This window comes from Periplaneta americana, chromosome 10 (genome assembly GCF_040183065.1).
Source record: "Periplaneta americana isolate PAMFEO1 chromosome 10, P.americana_PAMFEO1_priV1, whole genome shotgun sequence".
NCBI classification, from domain to species: Eukaryota; Metazoa; Arthropoda; class Insecta; order Blattodea; family Blattidae; genus Periplaneta; species Periplaneta americana.
This window is the reverse complement of record NC_091126.1, coordinates 171,879,539-171,897,262: the sequence shown is the minus strand read 5'-3', so window position 1 is coordinate 171,897,262 and position 17,724 is coordinate 171,879,539. Positions and strand designations below refer to the sequence as shown.

General features: G+C 36.0%; 1 protein-coding gene across 1 annotated transcript; it reads left to right on the top strand.

The window, feature by feature from the left end:
- Positions 1–231: 231 nt before the first annotated feature.
- Positions 232–17,511, top strand: LOC138707767 (uncharacterized). Its single transcript, XM_069837639.1, has 3 exons — positions 232–1,646; positions 1,999–2,063; positions 17,336–17,511. The coding sequence occupies exons 1-3, from the start codon at positions 1,291–1,293 to the stop codon at positions 17,509–17,511; spliced, it is 597 nt and encodes a 198-aa protein (XP_069693740.1). The 5' UTR covers positions 232–1,290.
- Positions 17,512–17,724: the final 213 nt, after the last annotated feature.

Genomic DNA, 17,724 nt, shown 5'->3' with positions numbered 1-17,724 from the left:
ATCCTTCAAAGTACAGTTAGACTGACAGGATTCTGCCCTAGCGTGACAGATAACCCATGTTTTCCTTCTGAATTTATGCAACAAAAATGTAGCAATATAAATTTATAGGGATGTTTCAGAGTTTATTGTGTTGTTAATGTTTCTTGTTTGATTGTGGGTGTTATGAGAAATCTTAATTAATTAAATCAGATGACGTTTCTTTTTCAGGTCAGCGGCTGTTACCCTAAGGTTGTAATCTTTACCTAGTTAATAATATCAGAATTCTTTTTCAGTTCTTAGGAATTATTTTAATAGGTTAGGTGTGTGAAGTCTACAGTGATTCGCCGTTACGCTCTACTGTCAACGTGGAACTTTCGTGTGTATGGACACCAGTGTTTCGGACTTCTCAACTCATTTGAGACTGTACGAGATTGTTTTCAGTGTTGTGCGTAGGTGTTAAGAACGCTGTGTTAACTACATGACACTCAACATGAACAGTTCTAAAAAAAAAAAAGGAGACTTTTCTACTAAAATTGTGACTGTCGTGAACTTTACAAGTATCCAGTAACATTAGATGAATGTTAAACTTTTTTTCGCCGCTAAACATAGCGAATATGACATTGTATGAAAAGGGTGAAAAACTATAAGACAATTAGGTCGATTTGTTGCTATCTGCATATTGGATTTGTTACAGAGTGAATACTTAACATGGACTTGATAATACAACGTCAACATACTTATTGGACTCTAAAAATCGAACTATGAGTGTGGCTATGATCAGGTGTTAGTGTTACATTTATGAGTTAGATACTCTGGCAACAGTTGTTCAATACAGAACTTTGCTACAAACAAGTGCAAGTCTAACATTCTATAATTATATATCAATGAACTTTGGACATTAACGGTTCTCGTTGCTTTAATGCTGTGATAATTTGTTATGTAATTCGAGGTGACTAGATTTAAACCTGCCTGGACTCACATAAAAAACTTATAATAATGCAGAATAATTAAGTCATAATTCCTATTATATGAACAATTCTTAAACAAGGAATCATGATACAAAGAACTGTGAATATTGTGAAGTTTAACAACATCGCAAGAAGTACAATATTTCAAGTGGTGTCGACAAAAAAAAATGTTTCCAAAATTCTGAAGAATTTCTTCGAATCTAATGACTGAAGCGACAGAAATCGCGTTAGATAAGCAGATAAGCGACAGTAGGTGCAGCAGGGAAGAGTCTGGAATCTTCCCAAAGTTGCAGCAACAATCATCGACCGAAAACACAACAACAGCACAGAAGAGTTGTGAGTGATGCCAGACTCCAAAATTGGAGTGCCTGTCAACATTATTGGGGTCCAGCAGTGGAGACATCATTGCAGGAGTCCAAAATCTTCCCACACTTCTGGAAGCAATCAAGAATGCAGAACCACGACAGGAAAGAGAAGTGGTCAACGATGCCAGATGCCAGAATTGGAGAGCAGGTCAACATCACCGGAGTCCAGCAGCGGAGACATCATTGCAGGGGTCCAAAATCTTCCCACACTTCTAGCAGCAATCAAGGATCCAGAACTACGACAGGAAAGAGCAGTGGTCAACGATGCCAGATTCCAGGTGCCAGAATTGGAGTGTCTGTCAACATCATCGGAGCCTAGGAGCGGGGACATCTTGTAAGTACCAATGTCATTTGGTTCAGATTCATAATTATGAATTAATAATTAATTACAATTAATGTCGACTTTTAAAATGTATATAAAATTGGTTGTGAATAGAATTATTTTCTCTTGAAGCCTAACTTGAAACATGCAAGAACTGTATTTTATTCTGAGATGTCAGAATATCTAAGTTTTCACTTGAGTGGATTGTGGATTACATTTTGAAGTTTAGTTAATGTGGAATTATTGCCAGTGCGTTCTATTTATTTTAGTGCACTTAAATGAAGTTGGCAACTTTCCAGACAGATAAGATTTCACAGAACTGTTTCCATTACCAAATTCTAATAAATTGTTATCTTCCATACAGGATCAAGGCGTCTTCGTACAGACCTGCAGAATTCGACAAAATGGAACAAAAAAATTTAACTGCAAGTAAGAATTTCATTAAACTAAACACTAACCCAGAATGTGCTGAACTAACCTCTTCGCTTCGAGGTGGTAGTAGTAGTTTGACAAACAGTAATGCAAAATGAAATCAATGTCAGTTCATAGATTTTTTTTTTCTTTTTTAAATTTTATTTTCAAAGAAAACCACTTACACTTTCATAATTTTGGTTTGGTTTTCTTTCTTACTTTAAATTGATATGATTTCCAACTTCCTACCTACACATATAATTTCTGCTTTCTTACGTGAATTCAATTTTATTTCCATTCAATCCCACTTATCATTTCTTGTTTTACTTCATTCTTTTCGTGTTTTTCTTATTCTGTTTCCAATTATATATATTTTGAATCTTCTATATCGGAAATGCGCCCTTCAGTCAGACAATTATACTTTCAATATTACATTTTGTTTCGTTTTTGATCCTATTCTAATTTCATTTACAAATTATGTAATTTACTTTTAGGAAAAGGATTTTATGAAATATCTTTTCCATTACAGTTGTTTCCATAGCAAATCTAGGCTCCAAGGCCTATTAAGCATCTTAAAACATCGTACTTCTCGAATTAGGCACACTGGAAAACATACTGAAGACACCATGGTCATTATTTTAATTGAATTTCAATTTTTAAGAAAACTGTCCTTCTTTAAGTACAACAATCTTTTTTCATGCAATAATGTAGGCCTACATCCTTATAAAATGTACCGTGACACAATACGTTCATTGTATTAAAATTGTAATACAATAAGTAAATTAAAGTTACATCCTGTCACACCAACCCAAAATTCTAATGAAGTTCCATCCTGTCACAACAGTTCAAAACTCTAATTCATCACATCTTCATTACCTTACTTGTATTCCACAAATACTGGCATGATGTTTGCATTACTGTGGGCGCCAAAATGGTTTGCCCCAACGCAAGAAGAAGAAGCCATCAACGCTACGTCCCTCCCTCACCCCCTTGATACAAGGCAATTATTAGGTTGCGTAGTTTAGGTACACTCTCGAGGGTTAAAATAATCTAAAATTTCATCCCACTCAAACCTCAGTTCAAGGGATACAGAACTGAAGTCATCAGTTTTGGCAATATTATTTTTCAAAAGGAAATCTTTGAAGATTAAGTCATCAGTTTTGGCAATATTTTCCAAAACGAAATCTTTGAAGATAACCCCACTGACAGGACTTTTTTTGACATGAGAGTAAGATGTCTGTCTGTCTGTCTAATACGCCGTAGACTACAGGCTTAACTGGAGTCCTGCACGAGGATCTATGTCCGTAGGCAATCTGTACAGAGTTCTGTTGGTTGCTTGCATGTCAAACAATACAACACAGCTCGTCAGGGTACTCGAATGTGCCCACTATTCTATATCAAAATTTTAATTTGGGCACGAAATGACCTGAAACTTTTCCCGTAGTCCTCTCATTCAGGATACGGTTCTGTTACATACCGGGTACCTCCTCTAATTATCTGCTGAAGGAGGCCATGGTAAATATTTGTAACGTCCTGTAATATGTCAGTCCGGTTGGGTTTTATTCAAATAACGTCGCATGTAACGGCGGGCGCAGTATCTGCTACACCTACCAGACGCGATGTTCAACAACAGTAGTTTAGAAGTGATTTCCCTTCAGATTCTAAAACATTTTGTAAATATTTAAATATAAAACGATATAGATCTTAGTAAGGTAGGAGGTCAGGAGTCCCTTAGATTTCTTTTACAGGTTATTAGGCCCTTCATCGTCATCGGTATAAGTACGTCTTTTTCTGGTTAAAAGAAAAGCGAGACCTTTGATATTTTCACTCCTCTCCGCATCGTAGGTTGTACTGCGGCAGAAATAGCTCCACATACTATTTCCAATATACAATATAAAAATATACTTCAAAATTTGGTAGGGCTGCAGTCTCACATTCAACTGGTGAGACAATACTGAACAGATGATAAGTAGCCTACATTTGAGTCCACAAATAAATCATTACAATTAGAATCCAGAAACAGTGTCTTCGTACCAATGTCAAAGTGTTCAGTCACTAAGAATAACTGACTATGGGTACTATTGGTCACACTGAATAGTTTCTGCAAAATTATTTGTAAAGTAACAAATTATAACATCTGCTTTCAGCTTCATTGCTTCTCAAAACATTCCCCCTTAAATCCATAAGTATTTGCATATTTTCTAGTACTTACTATTTAAGATTTTGTAATAAATTTCGATCTTTTTAACCATTTGAATTTTCTTAAGTTGGTGAACCCGTAGTCTACTGTAGCACAGCCAACAACAGCGGGTAGTATTTTAAATTCTTCCCTCCATATCACAGGTGAATATGGTTCCTCTGCAGAAGCAAGTTTCATATTTAGCGCCTGATTCTTCTGCCAGCAGATTATGACATACGCTCAGAAAAGAGGAGAGAGCGCGAAATATTTCAGGTCAACTTTTTTCTTGACCAGACAAAGGACTGTAATAATGGAGTGAAATCAGATAATGTTGGTTGTTTATCTACGCTGTCTCTAAATTCTCATTCCGAACGTTCATAGGTTTGTGAAACGCTGTATCAATTTCGTACTTGATTTTATTTGGTTAATCAGCTAGATGGGTATCTGTACGTCTGTCATTTTACTCTTCTTGTTCGTAACATACTTATCAACAGCAAATTTGTTGAGAATTATTCAAACACTTTCAATTGTTTTCCGTATTTTCACGTTTTATTCCTCTTCGTTGTTGTGACTGTCTTCGTAGTTGGTCCTGATTTTTGGTTATTAACTTATTTAAGAGGTCGTCTTCGTATCTATGTACACGTTAATTATAAATGCATCTGTTTATTTAGTGTGTATTCTTTTCCTCATGGCATAGACATAGTTCTAATTTTTTTTTGTAATTGAATTTCATATTGAATTCCTAGTGCAGTCGCCCCTACTACTGAATTTATAATTTGATCAGAAGTAATTCTGTTGTTACATTTTAAAGTCGTTGATCCATTGATTTCGACTTCTCATGTTTTTGCTTTTCTCTTAGGCTTATTTTATTTCCTGGATATCGTTCTTGATATTATTTTGTTTATCTTCTTGTACCATTTCGAAACGTCTTTACATACAGACTCAAAGTGTATATTCACTTATTTTGCCTTCGAGAGGCTCATTTTTCTGTGAGTTTTTAAAAATTCTCATTTCTTAAGTCCATAGATTTCTGAGACGTTAGGGTCCATAGGCTAATCTATTTCGTACTTGATGGACTTTGTTAAAAGAATTCTTTCTCTAGCCAGTTGCATTCAGCTGTACAATTACGTCACATTTTATATTTCTTGTTCATAACGTGTTTATTAAGACCAAATTTCTTCTTCTTTTTCACCTGTTGCACAATGGTCTCTTCAGTATAACCACAGTCTTCCAATCAAACTGATCCTGTGCCAATAGCAAATTAACATCTGACATTTTTTTTTAATTATTCAATAATTTCCTATAGTTTTCTTTGATATTTCCACGTCGTATTTATTTATTTTTTCTATTCGGAATTCTAGTGACTTTTCTTGTTGTTGCTCCTGATTTTTAGTTACTAACTTATTTAAAGCTCATCTTCGTATCTACGCATATAATTGCATCCGTTTATTTAGTCTGCACTCTTTTCCTGAAGTTTATACTCCCTGTTATTTTTTCCGTCATTTCATTAAGTACTCCTTTACTCGTGCTCTTCTGGTGAATTTATAATTTGGACGCAACTAGACCTAATTCTTTTGTTACATTCTCAAATTCGGTTTCATTTAAACCCTAGCTACAACACTGCAGGGTCATCATCGTTTTCAACTTTCATGGATTTGTTAGGTATTCGATTTTCAACCACTCTATGTAATGCACGAGTGCCTCCAATTGTCACAGTTTAGGTCTATGTCTTCAGATTTTCAGTAATTTGAGGAGACGATAACTTGCATTAATATAATTTGGTCTCTAGCGTTTTCACTGAAAAAATACGAGAATCCAAAATCCAGTCAAATTACAATGACTAACTTATCTGATTTCACCTGCATTCTAACGCATTATTTTCTTTCAGGATTTTTTTTGTGTGTTCTTTTCAGCTTCAGCAGGACTGATACTAAATTTAAGATATGTACTCTCTTACAGATGCTGTCGGACGTAGCTGATCATATCACCATTTCATGTTCATGGCACTCATTTCAAGTGTATGTTGATCTGGCTATCACTCTATGCACTTAACAATCAATAAGTAGGCCTATAATTCAGCATTACTTGACTAACATACTTAACAATTAAGTTATACACAAAAAAAGTTAATGAAAGTTGCTTATGCTTTTTTGTCTATATGCTTTGCTTCTTTTCTTTACGCTTTCATTATTTTCGCTCTCATAAAATGAAATTTTGTTTATTGATATTTGTCTTTAACTAATTTTATTTCTATCCAATTAGAGTTTAGCACTTTATGTTACGATGTATTTTGTCTTGCTAATCGTTTATAACCCGAAACCGAATTGCGCTGTTAGGTCTAGTTTATATTTTTACAATTACGCTTTGAATTTTATGTTTACCGCGTACACGCAAACCCTCCGTTCGCAGTTGGCATATTCATTTATTTTATTTCGTATAACTTACTCTTTGCGCAGTGTCTTATTATTAGGTACGATTTATTACTCTTTGCGCAGTGTCTTATTATTAGGTACGATTTAACTAGCCGTAAATATTGCGTTATACGGCTAACTTTCGAATATGCTAGTTTTGAAGAGATAGACGTCTAATCTCGAAGTTCGTTGTTCATCAGATTAAGTATACTTCTTTAATTATATTGTTTCCTTTTATTAATTCTCGCAAGCTATGTGGGTCATTTCTGATTCAAGTTTTTCAAATCCCGATTAGGTTACGTAGTGTAAAAATAGGCTATAGCCATAATTAAATATTGCAGATTTATTGACTTTCTATAGGCTATGTTACTTGTGAACCTACTGAATTGTAATTGTTTAAAAATTAATTTGTAACTTTCTACAACAATGTATTTTCCCTGTCAATTTGCTTAGATAACAAACTATGATGTAAATCAGACAACGGTTAACAAACGTTCGACAAGAGAAATTGTTTTTATTACATTCCATAGCCCTATTACAAGATAGACCATTGTGTTCCTACACCTGAGTTCTTCATGGCTTTGAAGAGAAATTCAACGAACAACACTCTTGCAAACAGAAAAAGTGTTCATGCCTGAAATTCAGAGAAGAATCTCAGTCCTTCAGTGAAGAATTCATCTCATCCAAGCGTCTCAGTCCTTCAGTGAAGAATCGATCTCATCCGAGCATCTCTGTCCTTCAATGAAGAATCCATTTCATCCGAGCGTTTCAGTTCTTCAGTGAAGAATCCATTTCATCCGAGCATCTCAGTCCTTCAGTGAAGAATCCAACTCATCCGAGCGTTTCAGTTCTTAAGTGAAGAATCCATTTCATCCGAACATCTCAGTCTTTCGGTGAAGAATCCAACTCATCCGAGCGTTTCAGTTCTTCAGTGAAGAATTCATCTCATCCGAGCTTTCAGTTCTTCAGTGAAGAATCCATCTCATCCGAGCATCTCAGTCCTTCAGTGAAGAATTCATCTCATCCGAGCGTTTCAGTTCTACAGTGAAGAATCCATTTCATCCGAGCATCTCAGTCCTTCGGTGAAGAATCCAACTCATCCGAGCGTTTCAGTTCTTCAGTGAAGAATTCATCTCATCCGAGCTTTCAGTTCTTCAGTGAAGAATCCATCTCATCCGAGCATCTCAGTCCTTCAGTGAAGAATTCATCTCATCCGAGCGTTTCAGTTCTACAGTGAAGAATCCATTTCATCCGTGCATCTCAGCCCTTCAGTGAAGAATCCATCTCATCCGAGCGTTTCAGTTCTTCAGTGAAGAATTCATTTCATCCGAGCGTCTCAGTCCTTCAGTGAAGAATCGATCTCATCCGAGCGCTTCAGTTATTCAGTGAAGAATCCATTTCATCCGAGCATCTCAGTCCTTCACTGAAGAATCCATTTCATCCGAGCGTCTCAGTCCTTCAGTGAAGAATCCATTTCATCCGAGCATCTCAGTTCTTCCGTGAAGAATCCATTTCATCCGTGCGTTTCAGTCCTTCAGTGAAGAATCCATCTCATCCGAGCATTTCAGTTCTTCAGTGAAGAATCCATTTCATCCGAGCATCTCAGTCCTTCAGTGAAGAATCCACCTCATCCGAGCGTTTCAGTTCTACAGTGAAGAATCCATTTCATCCGAGCATCTCGGGTCTTCAGTGAAGAAACCATCTCTTCCGAGAATCTCTATCCTTCAGTGAAGAATCCATCTTATCCGTGACATTGATTAATATTAAATGATACTGTATTTTTTTAATAGACCTAACTGTTTCTGCGATATTTTGTAATTTATAGTGGTACATCATTGTATTAATTACAATAAATCTGTTCTGACAATAGGCCTACGTGCCAATTGTGTATTACATCTATAATTAATTACTATTTTAATCATGACCAGACTTTTCAGAGAATTATCTATGATCGGAAATGACCCTAGACAAATGTTATGTAATTTCATAGCACAAGAGTTGCGAGGATTAATTATAGTTAAGAAGTAGAATTACTATTACATTATTCATAAGTTACTTCATAGTGTTAGGTTTACAAAATCTTCCAAACTCAATCTTTATAACATATCTCTTGTAGTTCTCTAACCTTCCCTTCATTCATGTAGCACTTAGTAAATCGTCTACATTACATATCAAATTCACACTATCTGCAGATGTAATACACCATTTCCCTCAAATTCAACTTCTGCTCATCAAGTTTCTACACCTCATGTGGTCTCAATTATTATCTACATCTACTGCCCTTGCATTTCTATTTTGTGTCCATATTTTAAAACATTCTAAAACTCTTTGTTTCATTTTCATGCCTTTTATTCGATTTGAAATACAGTACTTCATATTTCTAATTATTCGCCACTGGCGCAGCTCAGTCGGTAGGCACGTTTTCCTGTTGATCTGGAGCTGCGCTCGGGCGTGGGTTCGATTCCCGCTTGGGCTGATTACTTGGTTGGGGTTTTTCCGAGGATTCCCCAACCGTAAGGAGAATGCCAGGTAATCTACGGCTACTCGTCGGTCTCATCTCGCCAAACACCATCTCGCTATCATCAATTCCACCGACGCTAAATAACCTACTAGTAGGTATAGCGTCGTTAAATAATTGAGTATGTTATAAATTAAAAAGGTAGGTTATATAACTTATAAAGAAGTCATATCTGGCGTAATTCATTTAAATAATGTGAGTAATGCCAGATATTCACATTCATATTTAACTTAAGTCTTATGAAGTGTGCAATTTTACGAAGTTTAGTCTACATATTATCCAATATCTTCCTTGTAAATATTTCAAATGAAGTTTATGTACCAGTGGCGATTCTTTTACACAATTAAATTCTCCTTTTATCTACGCTTATTAACGGTGGACCTACTGAAATTTTGTACTGAGGATATTTCGGAAAAAGTACAGTATGATCAGTATTTTCATAAGCTCGACGTTACAACGAAGTGATCAAGTTCACTTGGCCATACTTCGAGGAGACTGGGGGAAAGCCAAAAATGTTTGCAAATCAGGATAAAATCTCTCTTGCTTATAGACGTGCTGTTGAACCCACGATTAGTAGTTATTCAGATACAACTGAGCTACATTAGGCTATATTGCTTTCTTTAACTTCGCATAACTTATAGAAGAATGTCTATTAACATTTTAGTTTATTTTCGTACAAATTCTATTTAATTTGTGATTATACGTAGGCTATAAATATTTCTTTAGTAGGCTATATTTCCGAGAATTTTATCACCATCTGATAGCGGGAGAAAGAGTTTGTGTCCATATTCATTTGTTCTATTAAAACGAGAACTATAAATCTTATGGAAAAATAATGCTTCGTCTGAAAAAAATGCAAATTCAAAATAATGAGAGTGAAATTGTCCATTTGCTTCACCTGAATTTACAAGTCTGAATTTTTATTCGTTTATAAAGGCAGTTACTGACCATTAAAATCCCTCCTGCCTATTCGTAATTGTTTCGTTATCTACTATCTCTCACGTACAGACTGATTATTTAGTCCTGACAGTTCAGCGACGCAAAAGAGGAGTACTCGGAGGAGTGGGGAGAGTTCCAGAGTAGAGATAAGGGCGAGCAGTCGGTAAAGGCAAGCGAGTGAATAAACCAAACACCCCTTGGCGTAACTAAATGGACTCGCCTGTCCCACGCGCACATCTCCGGCGACTGTCGGGACTAAATAATCGTACTGTATCTCCTTCGTCCTTGTTTCTCTCCGGGTATTTTCAGGTTTTTTAGGCCTATATTTCCCACGCATACCTAACCAGAACTTTCTTACGTTGAACACAACTACAGGCTCCCAATGTAGGCCTATATATATTGCGAAAATACTATAGGCTATTTCAGAAATTTCACTGAAGAGAAATATCGAAAACAGTTGCAAGATACTGTCTGATATTCGTAAACTAGTAATTTTTACGTAAAAATTAAGTCGCAATTCCATAAAAGCGGGGGAAAATATTTTACTTCAGTATTTCGTTTCTGTAGCTACTTAAGCAAGCCTAACATCTTTATTATAACTAGGGCTAGGATTTTGATGACCTATAAATCATGAAAAAATGTCCTAAAACAACGCATTTATGACCTAAAAATCTTTCAAAAATGCCCTTATAAATGCCCTAAAAATTGATCTTACGTAATTCGCTTAGTAGGAAAAGAGGTTTTGTACTACTTAATATTTAGATTAGTAATTAAATTAAATTCTAGTACCAACATTTAAGTTTATTTAATTTTACATAATTTTTTCTAAGTGGTACACTTTAATTAATTATTTTACCTGATGTAGTTTCCTAGTCCACCACAAGGTCACTCTTATCCGGAGTCTATATTAAGGGGTGGTTGGAGTGTAAGTACTACGTTAAAATACAATATTTGTGTAGGAAAACGATTAAAATATTATACAAAATGACGGATAATAGCCACCGGCGTATATAGCTTGGCTGGTTAAGGCGCTTGCCTGCCGATCCGGAGTTCCGCTCAGGTGTGGGTTCGATTCCCGCTTGGACTGATTATCTGGTTGGGTTTTTTCCGAGTTTTTTCCCAACCATAAGAAATGTCAGGTAATCTATGGCGAATCCTCGACCTCATCTCGCCAAATATATTGCTATCACCAATTCCATTGACGGTAAATAACCTCGTAGTTGATACAGCGTCGTTAAATAATTAAGTAAAAAAATAATGAGTATTTATGGCCAAAATTAAATGAAAATGCCTCAAAAATGTCCGAAAAAAAAAACAAAAGATGCTCTTATGAGTTGAAACAGGCAAAAAATGCAAAAAAAAATGTCCTAACAAATATGTTTTAAAACACTCAGTTTATCACATAACATATAAATACTGAAGCAGCAATGTTTCTGGCTTACTAGAAAAAAGATGCAATTTCATCAAAATCCTAGCCCTAATTATAACTTACAACGAATTCACGAGAATAGGACTGCAGGTACAAAAGAATACCTTCGTCCAAGCTGCCCCTAAGAGCTGCAGCAACTGAATCAAGACGCAAGGGAGGACTTGGTCTACAAATTGCGTGGGTCATACGTTCCGGGTAGCCTACCTATTTATAAAGGATGGAAGGGTGGGTGTAGTGAAAGAGAGGGGTTGAAAAGGGGGGAAGGAAAGGGAGAAAGGAAATGGGGCAAGGGACTCATTTGCACCATTTCCTATAGACAATAGATCTATGGTTCAACTAAGCTTTTTGTTAACTCGCTGTCGGAGGGGGAATAGGAAATGTAGGCATCTGCGATCTTAAGGATAATGGGACGTTAGTGATGTATAAGATCCAATTCGGACCGAAATTTCTGCTGATGTCTGTGTTTTTGCACTATTCAACGAGGTACATTCCGTAATTCACTTCTTGAAATTCAAACTGTGGCACAATAATTTTATGGGCAACAAAATTTAGTAACATCTGTCAAATTAATTTCACCCCGCTTTTCCAAGTTTTAAGAAAACAGTACGTTTTGATTCAGTCGACAATTTTAGGCCTACATATTTATTTAACGTTTTCAGTATTGTTAATAGTGAACATGCAGACAATTTTCTGAGGCGCGTGGAAAGGAGTAATACTGCAAGCTGTGAGGTCACGGGTTCGATTTCCGATTGGGTCATGGATTTTCTCCATTTCTCTAACCCAGTGGTTCCCAAACTTAGAGGTGTGACGTTTGTTAGCGACCCCCAATACTGTACCGAAAAATTACAAATCTTTGTAAAATCGAAAATAACGATGACTTAATTTGATTCAAAATCAGTGGGTAGGCCTACCACTCAACTTCCGATAAACCGGTAGGGCCTACTTGCAAGGCGAGAATTCAGAACAGGCCCTATGCAAACCTATTTTCGAAACTATTAGTATTATTATTCTGAAATGTAGGGGAGAGTCGGATAGTATTCGGACATCGAGTAATATCGGACAGTGCGTTTCTTTCATCTACCACCATATGGTAGTACCTGAATGACATGGTTACGTTTCTCTATGCGACATCACAGAAATGTAACCATGTCAATCAGGTACTATCATCGTGCGATAGATGAAAGAAACTCACTGTCCGATATTACCCGATGTCCGATACTACCCTACTCTCCCCTAATTATATTATGAGCAAGCTGCGGATTTTTATGCACTAAAACTGTTGAAATAGGCAGACAAAATATGCATTCAAAATTCTAAAATAGGCATTTAAAAAGGCACTAATAAATTTCTAATTCTTAATGGCTAACACGACCATAGCGTAGCATTATACACTACTTTCTATAGGAATGTCGTTATGGCAATGAATAATCAAATATTCGGCCAAATGTTGTAATGAGAACTGATGTCTATTGTCTGCAAGAATGTTCTTAAATTGGGAGAAACTCCGTTCCACTTCACATGAAGTGATGGGGCAATACTTCAAGGATTCAATCTCATCTGGGGACCAAACCAGTGGGAATGCAGTAATGTCAATGTATTTTCCAATCAGTGCTTCTGATGACTTTTGCTTTGGCATATCTCAACGGTATAGGCTACTTCACGTATTACAGCAGAAACCTCAACTCCATACTCAATTCACAAACTCACAAAACGGATGTTACACAGTTTAAAACAACTACCCTAGTCAACTACCACAATGATTCATGCGACTTTCGAAATACATTTTTTCTTATTGGTTGATTTTAAATTATTCGATTTCTCCGCGCTCTGGTGGCAATAAAACGTAACACAGAATTATCGACAGTTTTATATCACTTCCCTCTGCTACATAAAAAAGAAACAAATTACAGATTTAAAAAATATCGATAGAATGGTCAGTAAATTCAAGTATAATATATAATACGGATATTTAGGCAACTTTTAGGCATTTATAAGCAAATAGGCATTTACTAGTGAAATAGGCAATTATAGGCACTATAGAATTCGCATATATAGCAATACAACGTCTTCAAATGGATATGTAACCTAAAATCTTCCGCCTTCAGGTTAGGAATTAAAAGAGGCATACAGGCATAAATCCGCAGCTTAATTATGAGTGTATGAGTGTCCGGTATTTAGCCTAGCAATTTTCAGTGTGAATGAATACACATACAGGGACATCATTTTATTTTTACTTCAATTTTTATTGTACCTGAGTTTTTGGATGTACTTCACTCCCACCCCTTCTACTAATGAAGTTCAGCCTTCCTCCACACAGATCCAAGACCGCATATACAGTCATAGTAAACAGTACGTTCCAAAAATATGTTCGCGTTTTCCAGTGACGAAAGAGCGTTCAATATTGAACCATTTTCGCACAGGTACTGTCGTCCATTTGCCTACGTCGTATCCCGGTTTCCCCCACCAGCTTTTATTCGCCAGCTAGTGGCTGGGCTGTATTAGCTCTTTTCTGAGAACATTAATTTCTGTTAGAAATTGGACGTCTACGTAATATTATACAACTGTTTAAAATAACTTAAAAAAGGGCCTCGTTAAGTAATTAACTGTCACGTGATTTCTTCCCTTTCTACGGCCCTACGACATAACCACGTGGACGGACAGTAAGTAGTATGTCTGAGTAATTTTATGTTTTCGGATCGGACAGAAGTGAATATTGAATTTACAGTACGTAAGGTACTCTTTTATAGAGTAGGTACAGAATTATTTCAACATGAGTTACTAGTACGAAGAACGAAACTGGTAATTGGGATTAGGTACAGTAGTCTATAGTGCGTTAATATGCGCATTAGAACTGAAGTCTGTATCGAAATGAACGGCCACCATTTTCAAAAATGTGTTTAAATATCCATATTATGATTATTTTTCAGTTCAACTTCATTCTCTATATTGTACGCTAATGTGCTGTAGACAGTATAATATACACTGCATAATGAATACGTCCACTTGGACAGCTCAGTTCGTGAGTAAAACACTCATTGTTAATACTGTACTGTATTTTGATTAAACAAAAACCTAATGAAAATGATCAAACTCAAAAGCGCGATATTTCCTAGTTTACGTAAATGAATTAACTACTTTTCTTCCCTCCTATACCTAGTAAAGTTATTTGTTTGTATATTACACCAGTATCATCGAACTCCAGTCGTGGAATGGGGTAACAAACGGCGTTGATCCAACGGTATAGGCAGGTTAATATTTAAAATATTAGTAAAAATAAAATGATGTCCCTGTACAAATAAGCATGTCTTCATTTCACGTAGATAGGTATTTATACTTTAGTACACTCAATGATCGAATGATGTAAACAAGACTGCAACTGCCACTCGTACAATGGGGGAGAGGTGTAGTAGGTACCATTTGTTTATACTACCATGAATGCATTCGAGTGTACACGTCTTTCTTCAGAGTTAATTTCCTTTATATCTTTATCCCTTTTATTTGAAAATTAGAGGACTGTCAGTCCGTGAAAGGTTCTAGAATTTCAGAGCACATGTTCGATTCAGTAGGCTATGAAAGGGAGGTAATTTCGTTTTTATCGTAACTGCTATAACGGCGAATTACTTCTCAGCTTCAAAAATGTAAGTGGGTTCTTTCCCTCAATTAAAAACTGGCCATAAAATATAAAATGATAATCGTCCTAATGCCGCACTAAAGAAAGAGTGATATCTACCTCCCTCCCCTCCGTAACTTTTCATTATATGTCATGCAGAGCAAATTTTTAAGTGGTTATAGAAATAAATGGTTTGTTATACAGGGATATCATTCTATTTTTACTAACATTTTTAATATTAACTTGCCTATACCTCTTAATCAACGCCGTTTGCTACCCCCTTCTACGACTGGAGTTCGATGATACTGGCGTAATATACAAACAAATCACTTTACTAGGTATAGGGGGGAAGAAAAGTAGTTCATCCATTTACGTAAACTAGGAAATATCGCGATTTTGAGTTCGATCATTTTTATTAGGTTTTTGTTTAATTAAAATACAATACAGTATTAACATTGAGTGTTTTTACTCACGAACTGAGCTGTCCATGTGGACGTATTCATTATGCAGTGTACCTCTATTACACTGTCTACAGTACATTAGCGTACGATATAGAGAATGAAGTTAAATGGAAAAATAATCATAATATGGATATTTAAACACATTTTTTTAAATGGTGGCCGTTCATTTCGATACAGGCTTCAGTTCTAATGTGCATATTATCGCACTAGACTACTGTACCTAATCCCAATTACCAGTTTCGTTCTTCGTACTAGTAACTCATGTTGAAATAATTCTGTACCTACTCTATAAAAGAGTACTTTACGTACTGTAAATTCAATCTTCACTTCTGCCCGATCCGAAAAGATAAAATTACTCAGACATACTATCTACTGTCCGTCCAAGTGGTTATGTCGTATGGTCGTAGAAAGGGAGGAAATCGCGTGACAATTACTTACTTAACGAGGCCCTTTTATTTAAATTATTTTAAACAGTTGTATAATATTACGTATACGTCCAATTTCTAACAGAAATTAATGTTCTCGCAAAAGATCTAATACAGCCCAGCCGCTAGCTGGCGAATAAAAGCTGGTGAGGGAAATCGGGATACGACGTGGGCAAATGGACGACAGTACCTGTGCGTAAATGATTCAATATTGAAAGCTCTTTCGTCACTGGAAAACGCGAACATATTTTTGTAACGTACTGTTCACTATGACCGTAAGGCTACCACAGTCTACTATATACAGTCGCGAAGCTCAATATGTAATAAAAATGCAAACATGGGTAGTTGCCCACCACTAGGATCGCTACTATCACCTCATCATCGCAGATCTCTCTCCTAGTAGACGACAAAATATGTTACACTTTCGTAGTGTTCTTTTGGAAAAATTAACACCTTCCTTCCATTATGGAAATATTAAATGCATAAAGTTAATTTATTATTTTAATGAAGTATATTAAATTCCACCATAAACTCGAAGATACCTGCAAGAAATAGGTTAATATTATTTTTGTTTGTGCAAAACGAACTGAAATTTACTATAATCGCTTCACTCATTCAAGATTATAGCTATAATTAACTATGAAACCAATAAATATTAATTTTAATTTCCCTTTACAAGAATAATAATGGAAATATGAATTAATGGAGTAACTTACGTGTACCGGTACTTGTAGTATAGGCTTGCGTAGTTAACAAAGTGGGATGAGGTTAAGCAATAATAATCACACCAGAATTAGAAATACTGTAAAACGTGATCAATAAATTTCATTAAAACAAACTTAATTTTTCTACGTCTCTAGTAAAATATTATTATTCCAATTATTGTATTTTAGCCATTAACATTTTCATTACAACCAATAACGAACATTTCACAAGTATCAATGTGAAATACGCAACGAGCTAGCACTCGATGGAAATACGACACAGTCCAAAGTCGACCGTGGACAGTCTATTGTTTCTAGTTGCTAACCGCTTGGAGCGTTTATCACGAGATTTGCAAAAAATCACCTCAAGCTTCGCGACTGTATATAGTATACTGTGAGGCCAATATGAGTGTATATGCGGTCTTGGGTCTGTGTGGAGGACGGTTGAACTTCATTAGTAGAAGGGGTGGGAGTGAAATACATTTAAAAATTCAGGTACAATAAAAATTGAAGTAAAAATAAAATGATATCCCTGTACATTTTTCTCATCTAATAACGCTGGGCAATTTATTTCCGCCTAGACTTAGAGTCTGTTAATTCGTTTTTCTTCTTAGCCTGGGAGTCTTGTTCCCTTCTTGAGCTCCTTATCCGGCCCCTCTTTGTTGATCTGACTTGGGACTGTCATCGCCATATGGCTACGAAAACTGCGTCCTCCATCCTCACGGAGCAGATAGCTCTGCGTATCTCTACACCACTATTGGCGCCCCTTCATTCGTGTAATATTCGATAGTTCAATTAAATTTTAAATGTATAGTTCCCTGGTAACCCGCTGGAAGTTGAAATCGAACAGCGTTGACTTATACGGGCATCTCCTCTTTTTAAGAAACTTCACGACGGAGTCTTCAAAGATATTTTCATTTTTGACTCGGAGACTCACAGCGATGCTAGATGTAGATATAGGAAACAATAAAAGGCAAAGAGAATATGGGGTATACCCTCATAT

Bases quoted from the DNA above. Each gene is read 5' to 3' on its own strand.
- LOC138707767 (XM_069837639.1), top strand. From the start codon at position 1,291: ATGCCAGACTCCAAAATTGGAGTGCCTGTCAACATTATTGGGGTCCAG. The intron at 1,647-1,998 runs GTAAGTACCAAT...TCTTCCATACAG, and splicing joins CCTAGGAGCGGGGACATCTT to GATCAAGGCGTCTTCGTACA. The intron at 2,064-17,335 runs GTAAGAATTTCA...TTTTCTTCTTAG, and splicing joins ACAAAAAAATTTAACTGCAA to CCTGGGAGTCTTGTTCCCTT.